Source organism: Pantherophis guttatus, chromosome 1 (genome assembly GCF_059756535.1).
Source record: "Pantherophis guttatus breed Tessera chromosome 1, ASM5975653v1, whole genome shotgun sequence".
Lineage (NCBI taxonomy): Eukaryota > Metazoa > Chordata > Lepidosauria > Squamata > Colubridae > Pantherophis > Pantherophis guttatus.
The window spans coordinates 326,392,631-326,419,983 of NC_142063.1; the positions used below are offsets into that span (position 1 = coordinate 326,392,631).

The window sequence follows — 27,353 nt, forward strand, 5'->3', positions numbered from 1 at the left end:
CTTTATAGGGAGCATATGTGGCTCCTGCTTGAATGTTGTTATACAAGGGCCTCCTTGCTCTTTCCACAAATTTTGTCACATTTATTACAAAGCTGTATCTCTGGCTAGCACCATTTGATCAAATCAAGAAAACGTAATTCCAATGTCACAAGGCCAGCCAGCAAGGAGAAAATACCTAACAGCTGGTGCCATACAAAGACATAGGTTGCATTCATGTGAACTTCTGCAACCCACTTTCTTTCATCATGGAATACTTTGATACACAGCATGCTAAGATATAGAAAAGTGAGCATGCAAAGTTTAGCATGTTATACAGATGCATCCACTTCGTCCTTAACTAATCTGCTTAAGAATGTTCTAGGAACCCAACCGGAGGCCTTGGGTTAGAAAGCAATTAAGAGAGAGCCTGTAAACTTGACCATATTTTATAAAACCTGGCATTGTCCTCATGTAAAGTTTGATGAATAATGTAGAACTGTATTATGAGTTTGGCAAAACAATTCTCAGAAAATCATGTGGTGTATCAGCAGCCAGACAGACACGTGTCCTTGGACTGTCTTTTGAGGCCAAATCCTGTTTTATATTGGAAGAAGTGACATAGAGGATTTCAAGTGAAACTTCTACAATAAGCTGAAATTCTCTTTCCAGATATCTGAGCTCATCTTTTGAGCTCATCAGAGTATCTGAGCTCACCTTTCAGGGCAATTTAGAGGAGGAGGAGAAAGAGGAGGAGGAGGATGTAACTAAATAACTATATTTTGATAGTCCTTTCTCTTAACCCATTCATTCAATTTACAAAGTTGAAAGCAAAGCATTTCATAGGGCTAACAACTATATTATTAAACAAAGATTTGTGCAACAGTATTTATGGACTACGGTCTGCAAATTTGTTACATATTATTGCATTTTCTTTCTGTCTTTCACTTCTATTAGGCTAGAGATTCTCCACTGTCTATGCCAGAGTTTCTCAACCTTGGCAACTTGAAGATGTATGGACTGGCTGGGAATCTTGGGAGATGAAGTCCTCACATCTTCAAGCTGCAAGAAACACTGGCCTATGTTGTCTGTGCTGTAATGGCATTAGAGGTCAGAGATCTATATTATTTAGAAACACTGGACATAATAACTGTTACTCTAATCCAGCACAGTTTTTATGTTCTGCTTTCTCTCTCTTTTTTTTTTTTCTGCTGAGCAGTTATGGATGACCTGAAATTCTGAAATTATAGTGTTGTTGTCTAAAGGGAAAGAGAAACATGCCCCTTCTCAGCCAGTGCTGCATTATCTAATGTGCAGGATTGCATTCTGTTCAGGGCCTGCAAAACTCCCGGAATCCAGAAGTTCCAGAAATTTTCATCTATCCCTGTTCTCAGCAGTGATTATGAAGGAAAAGCTTTGAGGATATATTTTCCTAGATTGAATCCCAACATTTATAATGATGAGCCTTAATCCAGGGATGAAATGCTCCCGGTTTGGACCGGATTGCCCTATCCAGTAGCGATGGAGGCAGGTGGTTCGGAGAACCGGTAGCAAAAATCCCTGCCCCACCTCCCACCCCCCATTGCCCAGCTGAGCCACACAATCATCAGAGGCTTTTTTTTATTTTTAAAAGCATTTTTTCTACAACCTCTTTGGCCGAAAAAAATGCTTTTAAAAGTAAAAAAAAAAAGCCTCTGATGATCGCGTGGCTCAGCTGGGATCATCAGAGGCTTTTAAAAGTATTTTTTCTACAACTTCTTCGGCCAAAGAGGTTATAGAAAAAATGTTTTTAAAAGAAAAAAAAGCCTCTGCTGATCAGGCAAGTCAGCTGGGATCGTCAGAGGCTTAAAAAAAAAAAGCCTCTGCCGATTAGGCAAGTCAGCTGGGATCGTCAGAGGCTTTAAGAGGTTGTAGAAAAAATGTTTTTAAAAGTAAAAAAAAAAGTTGGCCATGCCCACTCAGTTATATTACATCCCCCCACCACCACCAAGCCATGCCCACAGAACCGGTAGTAACAAATTTTACATTTCACCACTGGTTGGATATGAAATTCTACCACTGTAAAAGAAATATGAGAAAAAAAGCGGGTAGGGGATGGGGTGAGGTTTCTTTTTGTAATGTCTCCAAGAGAAATCCTGCCATGGGTCAAGCTCTTCAACTCCCAGCATAATACCACAATTGTTCCTGCCTGAAGATTAAGAAGGAAAGCTGCTTGGCAGTATTTTCCTACCGGAATTGCTGCAGATTTCTGTTGGACTTTTATAGAGCAGAAGTGTCTGAGGAAAGCCTTGTGCTGGTACAGCCTGAGCTTTGGGGTAGGTATTATTGTTGAAAAATATTGTCTGGGTTCAGACTTCACACTAAGCTATAATGGAGTTGGCCTGATTTTGGTTCAGCATGGAATTTGAATCCAGAAATTTGCTATGATTGCTGGGTGGAAAGTGTGAACCCAGACAATTGTGGCATGTTCGATAAATCAAATTTAACTTGTGGCTTGGCATAATTTGTGAACTCAGCCAATGCAAGTTTGGGAATATGGGTGGGATGGGCTGTCAGGAAAGGGGAGCTGGATAGATTGGTAATCTGCATACCATTTCCCTTGCAGTTCTCCACTTCTGATCTCTTAAATCCCTTCTTGGCTTGGGATATGCATCTAATGTTGTATTCTGAAGTCACCTCTTTTGTGGTTTGATTGAACCATGGTCTATTGAATAAGCCACATTTGCAGGATTATATAACATGCAGAATTAGAAACAGGTACTGTAAATCACACTGTGGTTAATGTGCGAATCCTGTCATTGGCTTATATTGAAGTGTAACATATGGCAGTTGTGAGCCACTATATTATATTTCACTGAACCTCAGACAGACTGAGAATGTTATCTCTGAAAGTTACATGGACTTCTGCAAATCAGGGTTGGCCTCAAAGCTGCAGGAGACATGAGGCTGGAAACATATTCCTTGTTTCAATACTGCTTTAAATGGCTTGACTTCAGTTATTTTGATTTTAAATGTTTGCCGAAGAACTGGTGATATTCCTCTTATACTTATCAAATGACACCTGAAAAATTAAGATTGAAGCAGGATATACATTTTGAATTTCAATCTCTTGTTTTACAGTTCCATTTTTATTCCCTTTATCTTCTCTTCCCTTTCATTTTGATGCTGCCTTCTTCACATCATAGTTTGCTGCTTCTTTGATGAACAAAATTTATCTTTCTTCTCTTGTTCCATTCTTAACTTTTTCCCAATCTCCTTTCCCTCATGTCTGAATCCCCAGACTATTTTTCTAAGTGGATTATGGGTACTAGTTATGAGATACCTCATTTATTGAAACCCTCGTTTTACCATCCAATTATATCATTTCTGCCATTTTTGTCCTTTTTTTTTATTTTAATGTTTTCTTTTTATTGTTGTTTCCTTATTTTTAAATATTTTTAACAATTTATAAACTGCTTACAGTTTTTGGGAGCCTGGTGACATATTGTTATCATTATTTTCCCATCTTCAATGGCAAATAAAGCTTTGCTATGATTTTTATACAGGTGCAATTTCCTCATAATCTGAATTATGGGTGTTCAGAGGAAAATGATAGTAGTGATGGCTATGCCCTCCTGCAGAGCCATAAATGAACAGTCCAGAACACATCCATTTGCAAATAACAATATGTTTAATTGCATAATTATATATCTACCTACAATAAGTATTAATAAAATAAGTCTAGTTAATAATTTATCGTTCTTCCAGTTCTTTCAGCAACTCGTCAAAATGAGTGATGTACCACTTCGCTTTTTCTTTTACTTGTTTCCGTACAACGTTGCCCCCGAAGCCGATGAAACAGTCCTGGGCAAACAGAAAACAGACAAGCTGGGGGTTATTCTTCCTCTCCCTAGAGACCATTTCAGAGTTCACAAGTCATGGACAAATTGGAAATGTGTCCTCATCCTCTAGTAACAATTGAAAAAGCAACACTTATGAACAGCAAGACTGAATGGTTGTTTATTCTTAGGAGAATTAAATACTTTGGGCACATGGACGTTTGAGAAAATAAAGATATTAATAGTCAGGCAAATTCCACTTGTGGAATTCCTGCCTTTCGGTCTTAATGCTTCCCGTGGTTAGATAATGTAGGAGGAGAACTGTGTTAGTCTATACAGTGGTCAAAAACGAGAGGGTGTGAGTGCCAACTAATCAATGTTATTAAAGTGTGTGCCTTTTAATAAATGTGTTAGTCAGGAAAGTGCTACAATTTTTTTTTTTGATTTTTTGCTTTTCTTTCTGTATCTTTTATCCTTAGCCGCCCTGAATCACTGCTTTATGTTGTGTTGTCCACTGTTAAAAATTCTTTAGAGGAAATGATTCTGAAATAACTTCTTTTGGCTAGCCTAGCACCATATCTTTCCTACCCAGGAGGCACTGCATTGCCCTCCTTTATTTGGTCATCCAAAATTCCAAATCTAAATCCACTGATCTAATAAAGGAGAAATATTTGCCTTTAAATGTCAAGCTGGCCAACTACCGTGACCAGCACGAGGATTTTGCTTCTGAATGCCAAATCTAAATGTTCTGATTGTTCCATGATCTATTCATTCTGATTTGCCTCCCCTCCCCCAGAAGATATAAAAGACAATAATTAACAATGAGTGATAATTATTAACCAGGAATGGGAATCATGCTTGGTTCCTTATGGAGAAGTATGTACCAAAAAATGAATTTTTAAAAAGGCTCCCCTTTTTCATCTGCATGCTTTGTGGGTTCATTTTGTATAAATGGTGTGTAGATTTTTGCACTGTAATGTGTAAATTAAGTTGCTTTTCTTAATACTAAGGTTGGGAAAGTGCAGGTAAATCTTTCTGGAGTGAGAAAATTGAAAGGAAGACAGGTGAATCTGTGTTTTATCAGGAGGCTAGATTAGACCACTTTTATATAGTATATGCCAGGCAAATCTGCTGACTGATTTATAAGGGGTTTACTGCATTTAAACGGGGCCAAAAAGGCTCCCCAGCTTTTGGTGAGTCTTGGTCTCTGACACACTGCCTATCCCAATCTCTGTGGAGATAAAAATACAGGAAACTCAGCACAGAATTCCCATAGACCAGGGGTGTCAAACTCAAGGCCCGTAGGCCAGATCTGGCCCGCAGGGTGCTTAGATCTGGTACACAGGTTTGCCCTGGAAACAGTGAAGGACTGGCCCGTGGTGCCTCTGCCAGCAAAAATAGAGCTTGGAGGAGCAGCGCATGGCCCTCCCGGGGCTCTGTTTTCAGCCACGACAGCCTCCTGCAGCCCTCTGCCAGTGAAAATGGACCCCAAGCAGACTGGGTGAGGCCGGCTGCAGGAGGCCGTCATGGCCAAAAGTGGAGCCTCGGCGAGTGATGTGGAGCTAGCCATGCCCCTCTGGCCACTCACCCCCAGGCCCCTGAAGTCAAACACAACCCTGATGCGGCCCTCAATGAAATAAAGTTTGACACTCCTGCCCTAGACCAACAGGAAGAAGGGTAAATAAAAATTAAATTGTGGTTGAAACGTCCATCTTTGATACTCACTGCTGGAGGGCAGGCTTCCATATCTGTTGCTCCATCTCCAACCATAACTACTTTCTTAAATTGAAACTGTTCTTTCAAGTAACTGATGACTTGTCCTTTACCACCTGATTCAGCTGTTGGCTGTGTCTCATCAAAACCGGCGTATTCTCCTAAATAAATGACACAAAGGGAAACACCTTGACTGGCTGTCCCAAAATACTAGGGAGAATTTCAAGGATGTTAGAAGTCTGAGAAAGGGAGAAAAATGTCCTTAGGGAAATTCTAATCATCGGAATTCTGATACAAAAGATTTCAAGTCTGGGAAATCCATTCTCTGGTTAGAAATCTAGCTTTTATTCGCATGTTGGATTTATATCTTACCTTTTCATTCAGAAGACCAGAATGAGACCAAACTACAACAAGAACTTGGAATGAGAGTGGCCCAGAGTCACCCAGGAAGATTTTAGGGCTGAGGTGGTCTAGAACAGGGGTCTCCAACCTTGGCAACTTTAAGACTTGTGGACTTCAACTCCCAAAATTCCTCAGCCAGCTTTGCGAGTTGAAGTCCACAAGTCTTAAAATTGCCAAGGTTGGAGACCCCTGGTCTAGAATCTGTGTCTCTCCATGCCGTTCTGATCCTTTAATCATTATGCCATCCTGATTCTGTCTTAATAATCTGTTTTAATAATCTTAGTACATGAATTTGGCTATTTTCCTCTGAAGAGGAAGAAACTTTTTCTTTCATGCTCAGGGGCTCAAATGTCTATTATTAGGCCATTAATTTCAAAACTAAATCCTGAAAATAGGTCCCAAACACATTAGGTTCTGATTCCATCATTTAAAGTTTGGGGGAAATTACTATTCCCCCCTTTCTCTATATATTCAGGCTTCCTATCCTTCTCTACAAGCAAAAAGGATTAGAACAGACAATGGAAAAATTCTGATCCTTCACATTTGCTTCTATTTGTCCCCCTGGCAATACAGAGTGATTAATCTAAAGCCAAGTACCACACACTTGAATGATCCTGTTTATTGCAATGTTCCAAATCAGCTGAGCCTGGCTATCAGTGGGATATCACTAGCAGGATATCTTAACCTTGTAGTTGTATGTCAGCTAATGGATAAGAGACCCTGCTGATTGCTCAATAAACAAGCTGATCTCAGCAACACACCCCTTGCTCTTACCATGTGCCAAAGCAAAGTATCAAATCTTAACCCTTGGAAGAAATTACTTGTTTTACATTACCTGGGCAATTGATGTTTCATAACTGGGAAACTGATTAGCAGGCCTAATTCTTCAAGCGCAACCTTTTACAGTCTAAAGATTTCACTTCAACTTGTTTTCCCAGCTGAGGGTCAACTTACGCAACAACTAGATCTATGATCTAAAAAAAAATTGAACAATTCAAAATATTCCAGAGGGGAACAGGTTTGGAAAACCTTTTCTACAAGAACAGGCTAAAATTTCTGCAGTTTGGAAGCAGGGAAGATTTAGTCAGGGTCACAGTAGTTTACAGATTATTAGCTATGATGTTGGAACAGAATCTCTAAATCTATATACTGCTGAATCCTAGCTGATGGGAAAGCAAAAGATGAAGGCCAGGGACCTGCTGCTTCAAGAGAAACTTGTGGCTTGTTGACTTCTTTGGGAAGCAGGAAGCTGGAATAAACCAGTCTTCCCCTTCCTTTGCCATCCAGACTACAATCCCCAGAGTTCTCAGCTACATGATCAGGTTAGACACAGCTGGCCTAATGGACTTTTAGTTCTGCTTTATGTTCTAAAAAAGCAAATGGAGCCCATAATTGCCAACCCAGAAATTTGAGAAGCTTAAGTGTCCTAAGGCTAAAAGCTCTCAGATATTTATAACCCCAAAGATCCTTTTTGCAGACAGCTCAACAAACTAGTTTTACAGTACACTTTATTCACATTTCTGAAATGTATTCTGTAGTGTGAAAAGTCACTAGAAGATCTGTAAGAAATATGCAGCAAACCTTGACTTATTGTATGAACTGGCAATGAGACTTGTCAGTTGGCTTGTTAAGGCCAAGTGGAGGTTTAGCTACCTCGGAAAAGGCCCTCTGTGCATAGAGTGCATGGTCATTAATTTGAATTATGTGTGAGAAACGAGTAGCCATTTTCTTCATGCATGGATGAAAATGGACTGATCTACCAGTGAGGAAGTGCTAAAATGTAGGTATGACACACATTTTGGGTTTTGAGCCTTCTTGGGTATGCCATAAAATACTGCAACCTTCATCTGAAATAGGTTCCCACTTCTAATCTAAATTTGTTTGCAACTTTATTATTTTTCAATGGAAATGTATCATCTGGCCATACATACATGTATTAGAATACCATTATTTTCCAGAGTTCCAAATCAAAAAAGAAAGTTCAAGTAAAAAGGTAATTTAAAAAGCCTTTCTGCTCATGAGAGGCAATATGGTCCAGTGGTTAACATACCAAAGTAAAAGTGGGGGAACCCAGATTCTAGTTCATTCTCAGTTTGAGAAACTCCCTGGGTGATTTGGCCAGTCTTGCTTGCAACCAACTTCACAAGCTGGTTGTTGGGGAGAAAAAATAAACCCTATGCTTAGAAGTACAAACGAATACCTACTAAATGTAAATTTCAACAATGAAGGAAGAAATGATTTAATCTTATATGGAATAAATTTTCACATTGATTACTGTAGCTAGTCTTCAAATAATTCTTATATATTTCATTTTTTTTAAGGCAACAGACTTTGATTTTGTTGCTACAGAATTGAGATGTTCTATAATTCTGTTTCAGTTAATACATCATAGAGATATTATTATTATTATCTTTGGTCCCTATTAAGTCAACAACCTTATCAGTTCTAAATTCAATCATATGGAAAATTTTACCATTAAAGTAGAACTTCAATCTGTTGGCATAGATATTTGCTGTTGGTATGTTTAATTGTGAGGCGACATGTTCGACAATGCTCTGAAACCCTCCAGAAATTAAGAAAACCTGGACACCGCGCTGGTGGAGCCGGTTGACGAGTTCTCTTTAAGGGGGAAAAAAAAATAGAGACCATAAGGTCAGGGGAAAGGAACGAATACATTCAAACAGGTGGTTTTTGTTTGCTATCTGCATTATTATCATCTGCATAATAGACCCATAATGAGCACTCCCAACAAACAACAGCAGCATTCAGGCTTATATATTGCTCCATAGCACTTTATAGCACTCTCTGAGAAGTTTACAATGTAGAACCATTATTTGCATATTGTCCCCAATAATCTGGGTCCTAATTTTACCCACCTCAGAAGGAGGGAAGGCTGCATCAATCTTGAGCCCTGTCAGAATCGAAGTTCAGGCTGTGGACAGAGTTTGCTTAAAATACTGCACTTTAACCACTGCACCACCAGGGCAATAACTCCAAGGTTTTTTTTAATCAAAATCTGGCACCATGATTTCTTGGCCCTGTTTTTATGGTCATGAGACTGACCTTGACTGGGTAGCACATGACTCTAGGATGGGAACTGAAAGTTGGTGATTTTCACAGATTTACAGCTATGTGGAGATTCCCCTCCCCTTTTCTTTTTTTGAGTAGACAAAAAGAGAAAAAAAAAAAAAACCAACCCAAGAGGGTTAGCTCAGAATGAGCTCTAAACTTGTAGACTTCTTAATATGAAGGAGAAATAAAAATATGATACTAAACTCCTCAAATAGCCAAGTCTGGGCATAGCAAAAGCTCATTTTCACAAAAGAACTATCATTTTAGTCCAGTAAAGGTAAGGGTAAAGTTTCCCCTCGCACATATGTGCTAGTCGTTCCTGACTCTAGGGGGTGATGCTCATATCCAGTTTCAAAGCTGAAGAGCCAGCGCTGTCCAAAGACGTCTCCATGGTCATGTGGCCGGCATGACTAAATGCCAAAGGCACACGGAACGCTGTTACCTTCCCACCAAAGTGGTCCCTATTTTTCTACTTGCATTTTTTATGTGCTTTCGAACTGCAAGGTTGGCAGAAGCTGGGATAAGACAAAAGTAAGGTCTTCACAGTTCTGTGAAAGAATAAGGGGTCAGAGCCACCCATACCTTAGGAGAGATTGTTCCAAAGGACAGGGGAAGCAACAGAATAGACATGTCTTCTAGGTCCCATTGTATGACTACTTCAAACAAAGGACTGTTACCTTGGTGTGTAATTTTGGGACTGTCAGAAATAACAAGAAGTAGATGATCCTGAAAATAACAGCCCTGTTCCATACAGGGATTTATAGATGATAACTAACTTTTGAATCACACCCAGAAGCCTATCAGGAGCTGTTGCAATGCACAGAACACAGTAGTGGTCTTACATGGACATACCAATGTGCCTGTACTACTGCACTCTGGACCAGTTGCAGCAACTTAGAAGGCAGTCATTTGTAGAGACCACTGCAGAAATCCAACAGGGAGATGACTAAGGCATGCATGACAATGAACAGGGCCTCCTGATCTAAAAATGGGGGCAATTTATGCACAAGATAAAGCAGTGCAAAGGACTTCCTGGACATAGCTGTCATCTGTTCTTCATAGGAGCCATGAGTCCAGGAGGAACCCAAACTGTTCACCAACTTTGAGTCAAGGAATGCAGTTGCACCCAGAACCAAAGATGAAAATCCCCCGATCAGAATCCAAATTCCACGTTGTAGCTTGAAAACAAGCAGATAAAGCAAAGTTTGGCTGCAGTTTGAGTACAATGAAAAAAATAGTGTTATTGCAATGGATTTTAATCTCAACTGGCAATGGGCAAGACAAAGGAGGGGGAGCAAAGATAATCTTGCCTGAATTCAGGAGCAGCTTGTATGCTTTGATGGATTGCCTTAATAAACAGGGGGGGGAGAGAGAATCCAACTCAAAGGTTCAAGTCCCAGTGCAGCATTATTGTACTATGTCTTTCATAAGATCCTAGGAACACACAGCAAGGACCTATGACAATCTCCATGGGAAAAATACATCTTGGGAATATTGCAAAACATAACCATTCCTAATATTTCTTACCTTATTCCTGGCGTTAACTGGGGTGGATGCTCTGATATTAATTTCTGCACTTGTTCGTAGGAAGGTCGTATGAGGCCTAGCCGTGCAGTTAAAGCTGCCTTGAATGTTACTGAACCTCCCATTGCTCTGCGAGTCCTAAATTAGGAGTCAAAGAAATTCATTTCAGACTTTTAAGGAAAGCAGAAGGATCTCCTGAGGAGTTTCAATACACAAATCTGATAAACTAGAATGTATTGTGGAAACCCACTGAAAATTTATTCTGTGATGTAAGAATATAAGGGCTCCCCACTATATCAAATACTGTTTCGGGCAGTCCATTCCCCATAATGGCCAAATACATGTTTATGGAATCCATAAAGAGGATAATACTGACTTTTTCAAGCTGCTGTTCAAAAGCTGGAACCCGATGTTCACTAATGCTAAGTTTGTTTATTATTTATTTATTTTGAAGTTTTATATGGCCGCGCACTCACTCTCTGAGACTTTGGGTGACTTACAAACAATAAAAGCCCAAATAACAATTTGGATGAATAAATGTCTGTGAATGTTGCCTCAATCCCAATCACCTGTAGATGCTATTTCAGTGTTAAAAATGACACATATAGTATTTCCAGTATGATCCTTAAGTGGTTTTTAAAAGGAATTAAAAGTTCTTATGGTTATGCAACCTAACAATGGTAAATGCCCTGTGTTCTTGTACCACAACAGTGTTAAATAATTTCTCAACTACACCCATTACAGGCTGGCATTTCTCTTTCATTATTTAAAAAAAACAAACAAAAAATGCCAGGAACTTGCACAGCTGGTTTAACTAGAAGTAGCAAGAGGACAGTGAAAAAATACATACTGTAAGTACTGGAGGCAATAACAACTGTGTAGCTGTGGTCAGCAACTTTTTGGACAGACATGACCAGCTACAGGAACTTTTCACATCCATTGTCAATTCACACTGTGTTCTGGCTTGGGCAAGCAGAAAATCCAACAGAATCTCTCAGCATTTAGACCTGGTCCTGAAAATGCCAGATACTGACCACAACATAGCTATTTTGTAAAGATACTTTACAACACAGCTATTCTAAAAGTTTACTGTAGATGCATTTCTAAACTGTACATTAAAGTTGTGCCAGAGATACTCGAAAACCCACATGGCATTATGAAACAAATTTTACAGGAAGCTTAACTGAATCTCTCATGATTAATTATATGGTATCACAAAAGTTTCAAATCCACACAGACACTGAATGTTATACTGAAGGTATGAGATATAAAGGCCTTGGACTGATAATAAAATTACACAAGGTTTTTTTATTCTTCATCACAGAGCTACCTCAATTGTCTTTTCATCTTTGCACATACAGTCTCTGATAATTTTCTCTGTGTTATTCAGTGAAATGCCAAAGTAAGCAAAAGCACAGGCAAACTTTAGAGTTACTTTGTAAGTCATATTGAAGAAATACAAAAGACAAAGCTTGCTGCATTACTAAAGATTTAAGATGCCATACTAGGGGGAAAAAGTTAGCAGCGTTCTGATTGTGCCATGAAGCAGCTTCCAATGAGATAATAGATGAACTCAAAATGAGTATATGTTGTCATATCAATATATTTAAAGCAGTGGTTTGATTCGGTCAAAGAGAAGCAATATTCCTTGTATAATTTTCCTGCCTTCCATCTTCTTGACTTTAGTGTTTATGATCTGTTTCAAAGGTAACTACAAAACTGGTTTCTCAGACTAGAAATAGTTCTGATCTGTATATGCTTGTTAGATGCTTGCTCACAATTATTTGTTCAAGAAGCTTCATTAGAAGACTCTGTACATGATCTAAGATCTGATAAAACTAAGCAACTCTCATGAAGGACTTTAGATGGGCAACCAAACCCAAACATTAAACCTATAAATTTAATGTATTTAATAAACGGTTTTTGTTGGTAAGAGCAGTCATCATCATATACAGGCCAGTGGCTTTGACCTGACTTCTCAGATTCAGGTCAAACACACTGTTGAACACACAGTCTTTTGGGTGAACAAATTTCCATGTCTGTGCCCCAAAGGTGCTTTTTCAAAAGACAGCTGGACTTTCTTTGTTTTTCCTTGAAGATGTTTCACTTCTCATCCAAGAAGCTTCTTCAGTTCTGAAGTAAAGAACTGGACAACCGAACTGAAGAAGTATCTCAATGTCTGCTCTCTCTTCTCAAAAGCATCAAGCAAGACACAATCATACTTACATTTCTGCCACCGCATCTCCAACACCACAGAATTTTGCCAGTTCATCGATGCCCTCTTCTTTAATGACTGTGCTGTCCACATCGAAGCAAACGGCATCAGCATTGAGGAAGATTTCTTTCATCTCCATGATAGAAGACATCTTTTTGGGAACCTTCCTGTTATGTGAAAGATAGATGAAGTCATTCTGGATGTTGCCAGCCTGTACCCTCAGTTGGGCCATCTTAGAAGCAGATCTGTGGCTGAAAGCCCTGTGTTGAGAGGGGAAAGCTAATGCCGCAGCTCCTTTTTAAGCAAGAGCAGGGAGTGGAGGAGGGGGGTAGAGGACGCTGCTGATTTGCTGGCTTCAGGGGCAGCAGAGAAATGGGCAGACAATCAAGGTTGCCCCCCCCTTTGAGTTAACCATTCTTGAAACTTTCACTGACACAGTCCATCTGAGGTATCGCACACATTTACTAAAGAGAAGGATTTTTCCTCCAGGAGTGGCCATCTATCTTACTCTTTGCTATCCAAAAATTCCACAAAATGAATTTTACCTCTTGAATAAAAATAACCATCTTTGGTGATAGTTTTAAGCAAACTATCCCCTCCAGTTATACAGTCTTGCTCCCCGTCAAAAGCACCATCAACTGGTAGTCAGAGCTCTTGACATAAATACAGCGGAACACTAAAAGAATCCATCTTAAATTGGATTGAAGGCAAAGTAAATAATCATTTTTGATATCCCAGGGAATGAAACCAGAGTCTTAAAGTTTAACCAAAGAACAAGAGGAAAATTAAAAAGGAAGTATTACAAGTGTATAATTGTGGGGAAGGGGAAGAATCAGCACCATGAGGAAAAAACAAGAGTTTTTCATTAGCAACTGGAATGGGATGTTTCTATATATAATGATAATAAATGATTGCATCAAGAAGATCCATTCAGTCACAAGAATAGGAACTATACAAGATCCCCTTCATCCTAAACATAAGTTATTATTTTCCACATGCTTTTTAAGACTACCCTGGTTGTGGCAACCAGATGTCTGATCAAAAGCCAAAGTGTCAATGGAACAACAAAATTGGAGGGGACCTTGGAGGTCTTCTACTCCCAACTCAAGCAGGAGACCCTATATCATTCTGAACAAATGGCTGTCCAATCCCTTCTTAAAAACCTCCAGTGATGGAGCAGCCACAACTTCTGAAGGCAACCCATTCCGCTCATTAATTATTCTCACTGTCAGGGAATTTCTTCTTAATTCTAGGTTGGATTTCTCTTTGGTAAGTTTCCATCCATTACTTCTTGTCTTGTCTTCAGGTGCTTTGAGAATAGGTTGTTCGCCTCTTCTTTGTGACAGCCCTTCAAATATTAGAAGACTGCTATCATGTCATCCCTAGTTCTTCTCTTCGTTAGACTAGTCATATCCAGTTCTTGCAACCAGTCAGCATATGTTTCATCTTCTAGCCCTCTAATCACCTTTGTTGCTCTTCTCTGTACTCTTTCTAGAGTCTAGAGGAGATGTTGGCAACTGGAAGGGAGATCCTGGATAGATCATAACCTCTGCCGTGTCATCACCACTAACTGCCATCAATATGCCACAAATTGTGCACACATAGCAAAGCTTACATGAGGAAAAGATGGGGAATACCACTTATAAATCAGATCAGATCGAAGTTAGATGATCTCATGGATGGGTTGGGGTAAGAAGAAGGCTGCATCATCAGGTGGGGTCCTCAAAGAAGAGTTAAGTGAAGCATGTTCCAACCAGGCAGGAGAACATGAGGAAGTGTTGAAACTTAGCTTGTACCTAAGAATATTTTTAGAGGTTTCCATTGCTTTTTGTTTCACTGTGGCCTAATTATATTTTATAGTATAAGCATAGATTAGTTTTTATACTAATAAAGGTGATGGCTATAAAATAAAGAAGCCTTACAAACTTCACTCTGACATTAGGAAGACACGGGCTATTGGTCCCGGTATATCCTGGTAGGATGTGACAATTAAGTCTTTAAACTTATGCTTTAAGCTTATGGTTTGGATGTGGTCAGAATCCGAGAAGTGGCAATTATGGTAAAAGGACAGGCTCTGGGAAAGTGTTGAGAAAGCGGACCTTCACATTTGCTCACTGGCAGCCTTGACTTGCTGATGGCTTCCAAATGTTCTGTTTGTTTTAAGCCAGAAAAGGCAGAAGAAAGAGCTTTGACTCTGGGGCGGGGTTGGAACACCGTGCAATATGACGCATTGTTACACAATGCCATGAAAAAGACACATGCTCACAGCTTTGGACTACATCCAGCTGTTTTTTTCCAGGCAATATGAAAGGATAAACATCCAACCAGAACTCAATCTCATGTCACCTGGCCAACTTTGACAGGGACATCATGCCAAGATGCACCAAGCTGCCTGCGTCACCCTGTCCCCAAATCATGATGTAATATCTGCTGATTAAAGCTGGATTGCGATAGGGACTTTTGGTGATAAAGGAAAACATGTGCCTGCCATGCAATGATATTTTACTGGCCCATACTGGTACATGCGGAGGAGCTTTATAAACATACACCTGAGCATTCATAGAAAAAGTGAGCCACTTGGGGAAACTAGTCAAATTCTTTTCAGCTAAATATATATAAAATGAAAACTCTAGTAAGAATAAACAAAAGCTAGGTCACTTTTTAAGACCTCAAATGGATTTTTAAAACCGCTGAAATTTTGAGAGATTACTAGATTTGACATCCTCACTTGACATCTCCAAAATTCATGTACCATAAGTACACAAAAATCGCACAAAATCTGGCAATTGTTTAACATTGTACCGGCAACTATCTTTAATTTTCAATATTACAAATTTTATTTAGAGTTGGAGTTCTGTAGATGCTATCTAGGGAGCTGTGAGTACCTTGGCATACAAAGATGTGCAAAAAACTGGCATAAATAGGTAGGACTTCCCACTCTTTCCCCCCCCTCCTTTTTTCTTTTTCAGAGCTTTTGTAAAGTACTGAATGCTGACCTAAAATATGAACATAGTTATTTCTCAGACCCATTTTTTCTAACCATAATTATGCAGAAATTTCAAAACAGCTTACTGCTGAAATACAGCCGTAGGTGGTTTGCTGTGGAAAACCAGTATTACTACCAGTTTTTAAGCAGCCAAACAAGATGGCATTTTATGGGCCGCACCAAAGCCTCATGGGTTTGCTGTATGTTCTTTGGACTATCCAGTGATACCATAAACCAAAGATGAGAAACTTGCTGATGCCTGGTAGCTGGGTTTTTTCCCCCAGCTCCAAAGAGCTGCAGTGAGTAACAGACGTGACATAAACAGCTCTGTACCAATCCATTCCATTTTAATTTAGCATAGTCCTGAAAGGGCATGCCTTTGCTCCAATAATGCTTTTCAGACATGATAAATATGTTTCTTGGATGTTGGATCCAAGACAAAGTTTCTCCACCAGATGGGTTCACTTTGGATATTAGAAGCTTTTTAGACCCTCTTGGGATGGGAACACTTGGACTGGCTCCAAAAGAGGAAGATATGGCAGACAAATATGCCAGAACAGGGGTCGGCAACCTTAAACACTCAAAGAGCCATATGGACCTGTTTTCCACAGAAAAGAAAACACCGGGAGCCACAAAACCTGGGTGGGTGTGGCCAACCCAACCTCACTCACTTCTACCAGTCACATACCCCCTAGCCATGCCTACCCCAGATGATCATTAGGGCAGAGAACCGGTTAAAAAACACTGGAAAGCACAAAACCCTTTTGACATCTCTCTCTCTCTCTCCCCCTCACTCCCTCCCCCCTCTCTCCCCCTCTCTCTGTATCTCTCTGTCTCTGCCCTGGCCGCTTCTCCATCCCCCGCCATCGCCCTTACCTTCTCAGGCCAGGCAAGGAGTGACTGGGGGGGAGGGGGAGGTGGGGGGCAGCCAGTGATGGAGCCACAGCAGAGAGCCCAAAGGAAGCCATGCGGCTCCGGAGCCGCAGGTTGCTGACACCCGTGCCAGAACACTTAGTCCAACTGCACCTGAAGGTGGGGAAATTTAGTTTTCCAAAGGTACCCAAGAATGTGGAAATTTGAAACATGCCAGTGCTGGCTTGTTGTTGTTCCTGTATGAGCATTCCTGTGGGAGCACTTAAAGCTAACTGTAGAGGGATAGGATTATTTGGTTGGGAAGCTGTTAACCTTTTTATAGGTATGAACCTAGCAGATACATAACTCATCTATTTCCCTGCAGGAAACTGATAGAAAATTTCAGGGATTTATTTGGTGGTTTGAGACTGAAATTCAGCAGCATAATCCTGATTGGCCTCTACAGTATCCCAAAAAAGGATTTCTGATGATACATACCTACCCCTGACTTAAACCATAGTTCATATACTGTCCATTGTCAGGGACATAATATAATTACACTGAGCGAGCAACTGTAGGAAGTCTTTCCTCACCAGTAGAAGGAAAAATTGGACTACTTTCCTTTTGTATATCAATTCTCTCTTACATGATTGAGCTGATGGCAGCACACAGCGGGGCTTCCAAGCAGGCTCCCCTTCAGGGTTGGGTTAGGCCTCTTCGGATCATCTCCCTGTCAGGGATAAGATCTTGCACCACAGAGGCTGGGACTTTAAAAAATCGAAAAGCAAAGTCCTCCTTATTTTAGAAGGGTACACTCCATTGCAAACCAATGCAGATGATATTGTTTTCATATGAACTGATAATATAGGAAAATGTATGCAAATATAGCCCTTTGTTCTTGGGTTTGCTTGCCTACAGGAGATATGCAAATAGCTCTTTACATGTCTTGGTTCTGAACTCTGGAAAAACTCCTGCTTCCCTCCTTCTGAGATTTTGCCATAATTTAAATCAATTAAATCAGATACGATTGAAGAGGAGGAAAAAAAAACAATTGATCTCCAGAGCCTTAGGTACCCCAAATGTAAATTCATATGGTTTATTATGTTTGAAAATATTTTCAAAATAAATAAGTAAAATGAGCCAAATTCAACTAAAGTGTCTAATAACAGAATTGTAATCTAATATACACATTTACCTGTGCACTCAATTAGGCTCATCTCTGTATTGGTGTTTATGGGACTGCAATGTAAGACCATAAATCCAATGCAACAAGTTCACACTAGTTAAAAAAGAGAAGTAACATTTTCCAACTATTTGGCATGCAGAACTCTACTGTCTCACCAAGTTCAGTGTGGGACTGAAGGGGATTTCAGAGAAAGAGGCTGGACAACCATTTGTCTAGGCCAGGGTCTCCTACTTGAACAGGGGGTTGGCCTAGAAGACCTCAAAGGTCCGTTCCAACTCTGTTATTCTGCTCTGTTCTGTTTAATTATAATTGCCCTGCCTCATTCATAGAAGAGATTCAAATGTATTAATCCCATTGATAATTTTCCAAAGGGTTTTTGCCATTTGCTCTGTCGTTTTTCTCATAAATCAATCAAGCAAACGAACAGCAGTAACTGATGAAGAGGGAAAGACAAAAGAGAGCTACAGGATATTTTTGATTAGTGGTGTTAAGAATCCTTGGATTAGAAGTTCTTAAATTTAGGTAAATGTGCAAGAGGACTGCAGCTATGGGCACCAACCCTACCTATACTTGAAGGGATAAATGCTAAGTAATGTGGATGACACTGCCTGCTTTAATATTTGAATGCCTTCAAGGAGTATATACATTTTAAATTGTAGAGTTTGTCACTCTTCCTTTCATGGCAAGCTTCAAAGGTAGCGGAAGAGGGCAGTGCTTTTGTTTAAAGCTCTTTCCAGTGAATACTCTTGAAAAAAAACCAAGCAGTTATATAACATAATACTGTACATAGCTTGGAGTTTTGTTGCAAAAAATTACTAGCAGCTGGGTTCATAAAATATGAAAAGTCATGGTTTGCTTGATCATTGTTCACTAAATAATGTACAATTGACTTACTGTATGTGCAATAAGATAAGCTATATTTCAGTTTATAAATCGCTAACCCTAACCAAATACTACTTCAGCTAACTTCTAAAGCTACCCAAAATTTATTTATTTGATTTTCATCCTTTATTACGTTATAAGTATCTCAACAAGTGAAAATATCTAATATTCATTCCTCCACCTGTTTTCCCACAACAACCCTGCTAAGTCATCCAAAGTCATCCAGCCAGCTTTCATCCAGCCTAAAGCAGAACTAGAACTCACAGCCTCTTTATTTCCAACCTGGTGCCTTTAATACTTTTCAGGAATTCAGCAAATTTTAAATTTTGCTGCCTAATGGAACTGAAAAAGCAAGCAACCTAGACCACATCCTTAAACGGTAGACAACATTTAGGGTTACCCAGGTGATGCTCAATTTCTCAATTTATTCTTTTTTTTGGTATGGTATTTTACATATATATTTCAGGCATGATGTAAGGAAGCTAAAGCAAAGCCACCCTGGAGGAGGGCGGGCAGTCCTCTATTTTCTTGTATCTTCTGTTCTTTAAATTTTGAACACTGAAGACATTGGCTGTCAAATTATTAATAACTTTGTGTAAGTGGCACTGGACATCTTTTTGGCTGTAGATAATTATAGCATGAAGGGGATTATTGCCAAAGTAATAAAAACAGGCATGTGATTTAATTAGCATTTTTATCCATTTCTATTGGAAGTCAGCTCTAGGAGCAGAAGAACCAACTTTGTGATTGCTGAAGAACCTACTCAGCAGGCTGGAACTTTGAGGGCGTGATAAATAGCTGTTTTAGCATTGGGCAATAGAGAAAAGGTGGGGTGATTTGGATACTGATTAGTCTCATCAGTAGGAAATGGAAAAGTACTTATGTTTTTTTTGCCAAGGTGCTATTGGTAAAGTTCAAGTGCAACCAGAATGAAAAATGGCATCATCGCAAGTGACATAAGTTTAAAGAATTAGTGATAATTTGACTCTGGCACTAGAAGCATAAAGACTGCTTCACAGTATTCAGTTCATAAGCAATGAAAATGCCATTCTTCTCTGAAAACCGGGCTTTGTTGACATCTCTCCTCTCTCGCCCTCCCTCTCTCTCTCTCTCTTCATGAAAGAGAAGCCCCTCCCCTCTTTTCAGTTTTGGAACAGCAGTCAGTGAAATGACTTCAACTGTATTCCAGCTATTGCTGGGAATGAAAGAAAACAACGCAATCACAGGATGAAAATCCAACAGACACAGAAACAAGGTCAAGAATACAACACATCCAGAAAAGAAAAATTGGAGAATGGAGGCAGCAACATCACCAGACTTTTGGCTTAGACAGCCAGAGCCCTACTCAGAAGTAAGTCCCATTAGGTTCAATGGGGCTTTACATTTCAATGGACAATTCAATAATAATAATACTCAGATGATAGGATTCTCTTGTAACATCAGTATTTTCTTTAATTAAAAAATATTATAATAATATTTAATATTATTAAGTCTTTTAATAAAAACTTTTGTTACCAGTGTTTTAATTTGGAGGACTTATTTTTATTTGAATATTTTAAATCTTGTTTGTGCCATTTTGATGTAATGCAATAGAACATGATATGAATCAATATGAATAAATTAGGATATATTATAGTATTTCATGCATCCCTTTGCTCTAATCTCAGCAATGTGTTTTCTTCCCAGCAATCAAAATGTTAATGATGAGTTTATGTGAGAAAAGGCTACTGTTTTTATATTAAGTTGTAATGAAAAATACTGCCTATATTAGCTACGTGAATGAATGAATAAAGAATGTAATGGATGCCTTACAGGATCTGACAAAGATCCATTCAGTCCATATTCTGCTTCCACTGTGACCATCCAGATGCTTCTAAGAAACTTAGAAGTAAAGAAGGAAGGAAAATCCCTCTCCTATTTTCCATCTCCTGGAAATAAACAGCTTCTGAAGATGGAGATTATGAGTTGCTATAACTATAAAAGATATTGAATGATGATACGTACTCCCACAATTGCATTTAATCCCATTTGACCTGAAACACACATGATTTGATTGCTTCTATTCATGCTTTCTTAATTTAAAAAGCTTTTTTCCTCTTGTTCAGTTTCTCATGGGGAAGAGGAATTAATAGAGCCGTGGTGGTGCAGTGATTAGAATACAGTACTGCAGGCTAAGTCACTGCTCACTCCAGGAGTTCAATTCTGAGCCGCTCAAGGTTGACTCAGCATTCCATCCTTCCCAGGTCGGTAAAATGAGGACCCAGATTGTTGGAGGCAATATGCTGAAATTTGTAAACTGCTTAAAGTGGGCTATAAAGCACTGTGAAGCAGTATACAAGTCTAAGTGCTATTGCTATTTGCTTTCCACCTTTGGAACTGGAAGAAATAAAAAGCCTGTCGGCAGCAGCTGAGCAACAGAAGGCAATAGAGACTGCTGCACGATCCACCCATGCCTAATGTGAGAATTTGAAGTGGCTCCCTCATCAAAGTATCTTATGATTCAGCAATCAGAGTCACACAGAATTTTGTACAAATCTGGCCATGGCTTGGTGAGCAAACCATAGTAAAGCTAATAATCATTTAGTGGGATATGTGAAGCTGCCAATATTCTCTATGGATCCCGTTAATGTGCCATCATCCTTCCACGGTTCTTGCTTTGAGCTTTGTCTCATTCATGCTTTGCCTAATTCAGCACACAGTGGGTTGACCCTTACTAACAGTTACTTTCTGGAGATGCAATTGGCAAGACCCCATATCTGAACAGAAGGTAACTGGGGCATGCCAAGGGGAGACAAAGGCCTTGTTGCTGCATCACTGCTCAGGGACATCAAGCACCATAGCCTGAGAAAATGTGCAACCTACCACTTATATGCTTGCTCTTTGGCCACAACTTGGCTGATAAAAGTCAAGAAACAGGTGAGTCCAGAATATCCTTTTAGAAAAGAGAGTGTGCTAGGTTTGAGGAAAAATAACTGGGAAGCCTTTTTTAAACAGGCCAGTCCTAGATTTCCAAGATTAAAAAAAATATTGACAATGATGAATCATCCTTTTTAAAGCAAGGAACTTGAACTGGCAGTTTCAAAATCTGTTTTGTTTTTGTTTTGTGCAAAGCAATTCACTCTGATCACCAAGAAGAAAAAGAAAGCTGTGTTTATATATTTAAGAACATTTTAAATCAGCAATTTTAAGCAGCATTTTTGTCAAAATTATTATTTTTTAATATCTGTTGCTATTTGTCAGCATTCTTGACAATTTTTAGAATTTTCTGCCCATAGGCAAAGTAGGAATAATGAAATAAAAAATAATAATGAAAATTTTAAATAATCAGCAATACTAATCTCATTAAGCATATCAATGATGATAGCACATTTTTAAGGATCTGAACTTCCCTCTGCACTGGAATCTCATTCTTCCTTTCTTCAACCTTTACAAAATAGAGACAAAATATGGGGATACAATATGATTCCATCAGGGACTGGGAGCATTATCTGTGGAATCTGCTACCTCGAACAATAAATAGTTCAGTATTTGTTTTTAAAAAGGCTCCCAGTTTCTTGGCCTGGTGGAAGAAAGTCCCAACAACTCAAGCAGACTGTCTCTAATAAAGGTAGTGAATTACAAGACCTTTGGAAGATCTCAATAATCAGTATGTGTGAATTCTGTGCTGTTTGTGATTCCTAGACTCTGGGTTTTTTTCCTTCTCATCCTTGCTGAACCTTTCATCAGTTTAGAACACTGGCATCTATACTGGAAATGCTGAAGAAAGTTAATAGTTGTGAGAAATTTGCTTTCCATAAAATCCAACAGATTTCCATGTACAAAACTCAGCAAAACTGCAGCCAAGAGAAACTGAAGGCTGTTTGCAAAAAGAATTTGAAAAGTTCTGCTTTTCTTTCTTTCTCTTTTTCAAAACATTTCCTTTCATTAGCACATTGTTTCAATTTCTTTCAGATAACCACACTGAATACTGTGTTTAATAAAAATGAAGATATGTGTTCTAACTCCAAAGAATCCTGCATTATTTTCCTCTAGCAAAATAAAACATTTCTTCAACATCAGATTATGTGACATGGGCTTAAATTACTTCTAAAAATAAAAATTTCTAATTTAAAAATAGAAGCTTAAAATGCCTTCAAAACAGTGGTCAAATATATCTACTGGATATGATTACTGATGGGAAAAAAATGGAATCTCCATATTCAACAGCAAATCTGTCTAAGCATGTAAACAAGATATCAGTTTCATAACTTGTGCCTCCGGTTCCTTGAAGAATCTGATCACTGATCACTGTAAAAAGCAAACTGCTAGATTAGATGATCTGCTTTAATTTTGAGTGTAATCCAAGTCAGCAGAGCTCTTCATAATAAGATTTTCCCTGAGACAAGTGTTGGTGATTTGGATATAGTTTGTCTTATATTTTTAAAAACCTTTTTACCAGAGGGAAAGGAGCTTCAAAATGACACATATTATGCAATATACAAAAAGAACAACTTTCTGCTCCAGATTGAGATGCTGATGTTTTCCCTCTTTGGGATTGCATCATTCATTCATTGTACATTACAAAAGGGCCCAGCACCTCTTTCCAGCACCACTGCAAAAACAGTATCAACCAGCAGAGGGTTTCGAAGCCAATTCTTTGTGTTAGCTGTCAGTTTGAAGCAGCTGCAAAATCGGAGGGAAAAAAAAAAGAAAAGAAAGAAAATGGAAATACGTTCCCTGAATTTAAACTCCCAGCAACTTACAGTATGGTGGTGTCCTTTGCAATTTTGGACGTCAGTGCCAGCTACCTCCTGACTGTGGAGCCGAGAGAAGGATCAGAGTAGTCCTTCAGTCACATAGATGCAAAAGCACCAAATGAACTGGAAGCCAGCCACATTTACTGTGAACAGCCCTCTTAATTCTGCTGAGCAAGCAGTGGCCCTCCTTTTTTAAAAAAATTGCTGCTTACATGAAAGCAAAGGGCTCAGGTTGTTTACAGAAAGGCTTAGGAAAGAAACGTGTAATTTTGCACTTTGGGGGGGGAGGAGCCCCTCAAACCCAGCCCTGCAAGATTCCCGATTGGTCGAAGAGAAGCCGGCAGAGAGAAAGTGGGTGGAGAAGGAGGTGGAAAATTGTCTTGATTTGAACAAGTCACCTTGAACTTGCCAAGTCTGTAGGAGTCAGATTAAGGGATGGGGAGCTGAGCTAGAAGGCCTGGCATGGAAGGCAACCTGAAGAAGGAAAGTGAAGGGGGGAAAAGCTACTGGCCGCAGAAGACAAGGGGAACAAGCCCGAGAGCTGACAGAGCAACTAATGTGGTGCAGTTTTGAAGCAGGCAAGAAAATGTAAACCTGTTTCTCCCAAAAGATCTACAGATATAAAATTGTAGCACAAATTTTGTTTGCAGCAGTTCAGCTCTTTCAGTCTTTTTCTTTTTTCCCCAATGATCTCTTTTTGAATAATTTTGCCTGTCATGAAACTTCAGTGCTTTATACATTCTGGATTATACTGTGAAGAAAAGTTGCTTAGTACTGAGCCTCTGCTAGGCCTGCTGGGCTCTCCAGGGCTGCTTTCATGAACATGAAAGTAAACATACACTTTCAAACTTCCCCACAGCCCTCTGCAAATCAATTTAGTAAACAAATTGTCTTTTGCAGAAGCTTGTCTTTCCTGTCCATGAAAATAATCATGGGTAAACTTCCAAGGTGTGTTCAAATCAATCAAAAATTATAACCCCCCCATTTCAATTTGAGGTAAAAACAGGAATTATATTAAGATACATACTGTCTCATATTATATTGTCATATAATATGAAGGGAAAGCTTACAGCCAAGAGCTGAAAAAGACCAAAAATGCTGAGTTCAGCCCCTTGTTTAAAGGCAGGATATTACCCAACATCCACACCCACACACTCTATCTATCCATCTCTTGAGCCTTTTTTCCTTTTTTTATATAGTAATATATTAAGTTTCAACATCATGCATTAAAATACAAACTAACATAAAAGGGAAAGGGAAAATAATAAAGTGACAAAAAAGAACATCAAATAAATAAAAGGGACCTCTGATTTGTAAATAACCTTACATTTAAAAAACTACAATATTTCTCTAGTGAAGTCTCATCTCTTGAGCCTTTCCAAAGAAATTTTTACTACAGCAAAAGTCACACCTCTCAAGTAATTCCTGTATCTGACATTTCAGCAGGGGAGATTGGTTCTTGTTTTATGTTAGCATACGGTGTGAACCTTGCCAATTTAATATTTATGATTTAGTATTTTGTGCAACACCAGAAAATGATGTTTAATTCAGTAACTAGATTGTGTCTTATAAATTACACAGCCTATATAGGTATTGGTCTACCTGCATTAATTTTTCAAATATATGAGAACATTTAAAAAACCATAACTTCCCTGTGGGTACATCAGTCTATCCAAAAAAGTTCAAAAGTTGTTATGTGACACCTTTCAAAATCAAGTAGGTATGAATGAAACTGACTATTTTTGAGGTCAATGGAGGAAGAGGCATCTGAGTACCTTATATCAGGAGGCATACTTGTAATATATGTATCCATACATTCATACATACTTTCCCTCCCTACCTATATACCGTACATCACACACACACACATCTTTACATATAAACTTACCTGCCAATAGAAGGATGAAGATAATCTTGTCAATTTCATTTTCCTGATATGAAGTTTCTCTCTAGCAATCCTACTCAATATTGCTAATTTCCCACTATTAATGGCAGATGGAAACCAGTCACCTTAATCAAATTTATCAGGAGGAGAGGAGAAGCAATATAGCTTCCTTCTTAATTCCAGTGGCTTTGATGCAAATCACTGGTTTCACATACCATTAAGAGTTGCTGGGAACAAGTGAAGGAGTTCAAAGCAGATTGCCAGTTTCCTTCTGCACTCAGTTGACTAGCAGGACGAATGGTGTAGGGGCTGCACAACCTTCTCTTAAAGGTTTAGTTACAAAGACCAACTGAAAGTTGATAAACCTGATCTGGGCATTATCTATGACTTATATTGTTTAAGGTAAATAGTTATATTTAATGGATTACTCTATATGTCAGTGAATCTGTCAGGACTGTTAAACATACATTACACACTGATACATATATTTTAACAGATCCCATTTAGAGAAATGCATATTATGGTGATAACTATGGTAAAGTAAAAGGCATGTCTGTAAAACACTATTTCCATTCCTTAATTCCTCAAAAGCAGCTTGCAGCAAACTTGCCAACTTTATTCACTCCTGGAATGCTGAGAACATAATGAACCAATCTGCATTCTCCCTCTGGCTGACCAGTAGGAGCTTACAAAAAGTAAGTGAACAAGTATTCCAAGCCAACACTAGTTGCTATTCCTAAAGCAACAATAAAAATCCCATAACCAAAGGGAAATGTAATGAATGGCTATTGTCTTTCCATACCTTTTTCCAATACATGCTGTATGCATTTGTTTGGATTATTTGGAGTATTGGTAATAAGATGAAGCTGCCTGACTATCAAATCGTAATTCTTCCTTAATTAAAAATTCCATTGAGTGTTGTGCCATTGACATAATGTCTTCATCAGTTTTACACCCAAGCATTTTTCTCAATATTGTTCAGAACTGGAATGGTGACTGACATTGAGAAGATATAGTAAGTTCTGAACAAAATGCTTAGTTTCTAGTTGGTGGCACTAAAATTAATTGGGCAGACACTTGTGGGTTGTAAAAATTCGTAAGACCACCAGACGTCAACAACAGAATATTGTATATATAAACTCAGACTGCTGAAACTCAGGTGGTAGAAGAGAAGATGAAAGAGATCTAGGTGTCCTAGTAGATCACCAGTCAGTTTTGAACCAGCAGTGTTCAGCAGCTCCCAGAAAAGCTAATGCAATCTTAGGTTGCATCAAGAGGGATAATTTTAGGATCACATGAAGTAATAATACTGCTTTATATTGCACTGATGAGACTACACTTGGAATATTGCATCCAGTTCCAGGTGCTAAGATACAAAAAAGATGAGATTCTAGAAAGAATAAAAGCAACAAATATAAGGGGTCTAGCGGCTAAACCATATGATGAACAATTGAGGCAACTAAGTATATCTCGTCTTATGAAGAGAAGGACTGCAGCAATAAGTTCGCATCTTCCAGTGCTTGAGGGGTTGCCACAGAGAAGACAGAGTTGACCTATTCTCCAAGCACTTGAGGGCAGGACAAGTAGTAATGGATAGAAGATCGTTAGAGAGAGATCCAATCTAGAACTAAGGAGAAATTTCTTGATGGTGAGAAGAATTAATCAATGGAATAGTTTGCCACCAGCAGTTGTGGATGCCCTCCATCACTAGAGGATTTCAAGAAGACACTGGACAGCCATTTGTCCAAAATAGTGCCTCTTGCTTGAGCACGTGGTTGGATTAGACCTACAAGTTCTCTTCCAACCCTATTATTCTTTATTCTTTGTTCTTCTAATGGAAAACAACCTGCCCACAAGCTCTGTAGAATTTGACATTACAAAAAGCAAAAAGCAAAATAAAAAATAAATTGTCTCAATTGTCAGTTATTGTCACTATTAATCAGATCTGCTTTTGAACTTGTAGAAAAGTCTCCACCTTTCTGTGGAAAGGTCTGAGGAGGAAGTTGCATAGAAATGTTGTCTGTATGTGTATGCCTTTGAGTCTTGAATCCTAGCAACAAGTCTCTGCAGTTTTCTTGGCAAGATTTCAGAAGTGGTTTGCCCTTG

General features: G+C 38.9%; 1 protein-coding gene across 3 annotated transcripts in view; it reads right to left on the reverse strand.

The window, feature by feature from the left end:
- Window positions 1-3,627: 3,627 nt before the first annotated feature.
- The window catches only part of PSPH (phosphoserine phosphatase), a 28,893-nt gene continuing 5,167 nt past the window's right edge, over window positions 3,628-27,353 (reverse strand). The window contains exons 1-6 of one of the 3 annotated variants that reach the window (XM_034420979.3): window positions 23,369-23,623; window positions 12,732-12,887; window positions 10,509-10,643; window positions 8,383-8,528; window positions 5,520-5,668; window positions 3,628-3,819 (exon numbers count right to left, since the gene is read on the reverse strand). In XM_034420979.3, coding sequence (XP_034276870.1) covers window positions 3,709-3,819; window positions 5,520-5,668; window positions 8,383-8,528; window positions 10,509-10,643; window positions 12,732-12,871 — 681 coding nt within the window. In that variant the 5' untranslated portion in view covers window positions 12,872-12,887; window positions 23,369-23,623 and the 3' untranslated portion in view covers window positions 3,628-3,708. Of the gene's footprint in view, window positions 3,820-5,519; window positions 5,669-8,382; window positions 8,529-10,508; window positions 10,644-12,731; window positions 12,999-23,368; window positions 23,624-27,353 lie in introns of those variants that run through there. The other 2 variants (XM_087889055.1, XM_034420978.3) reach the window with 2 other exon arrangements.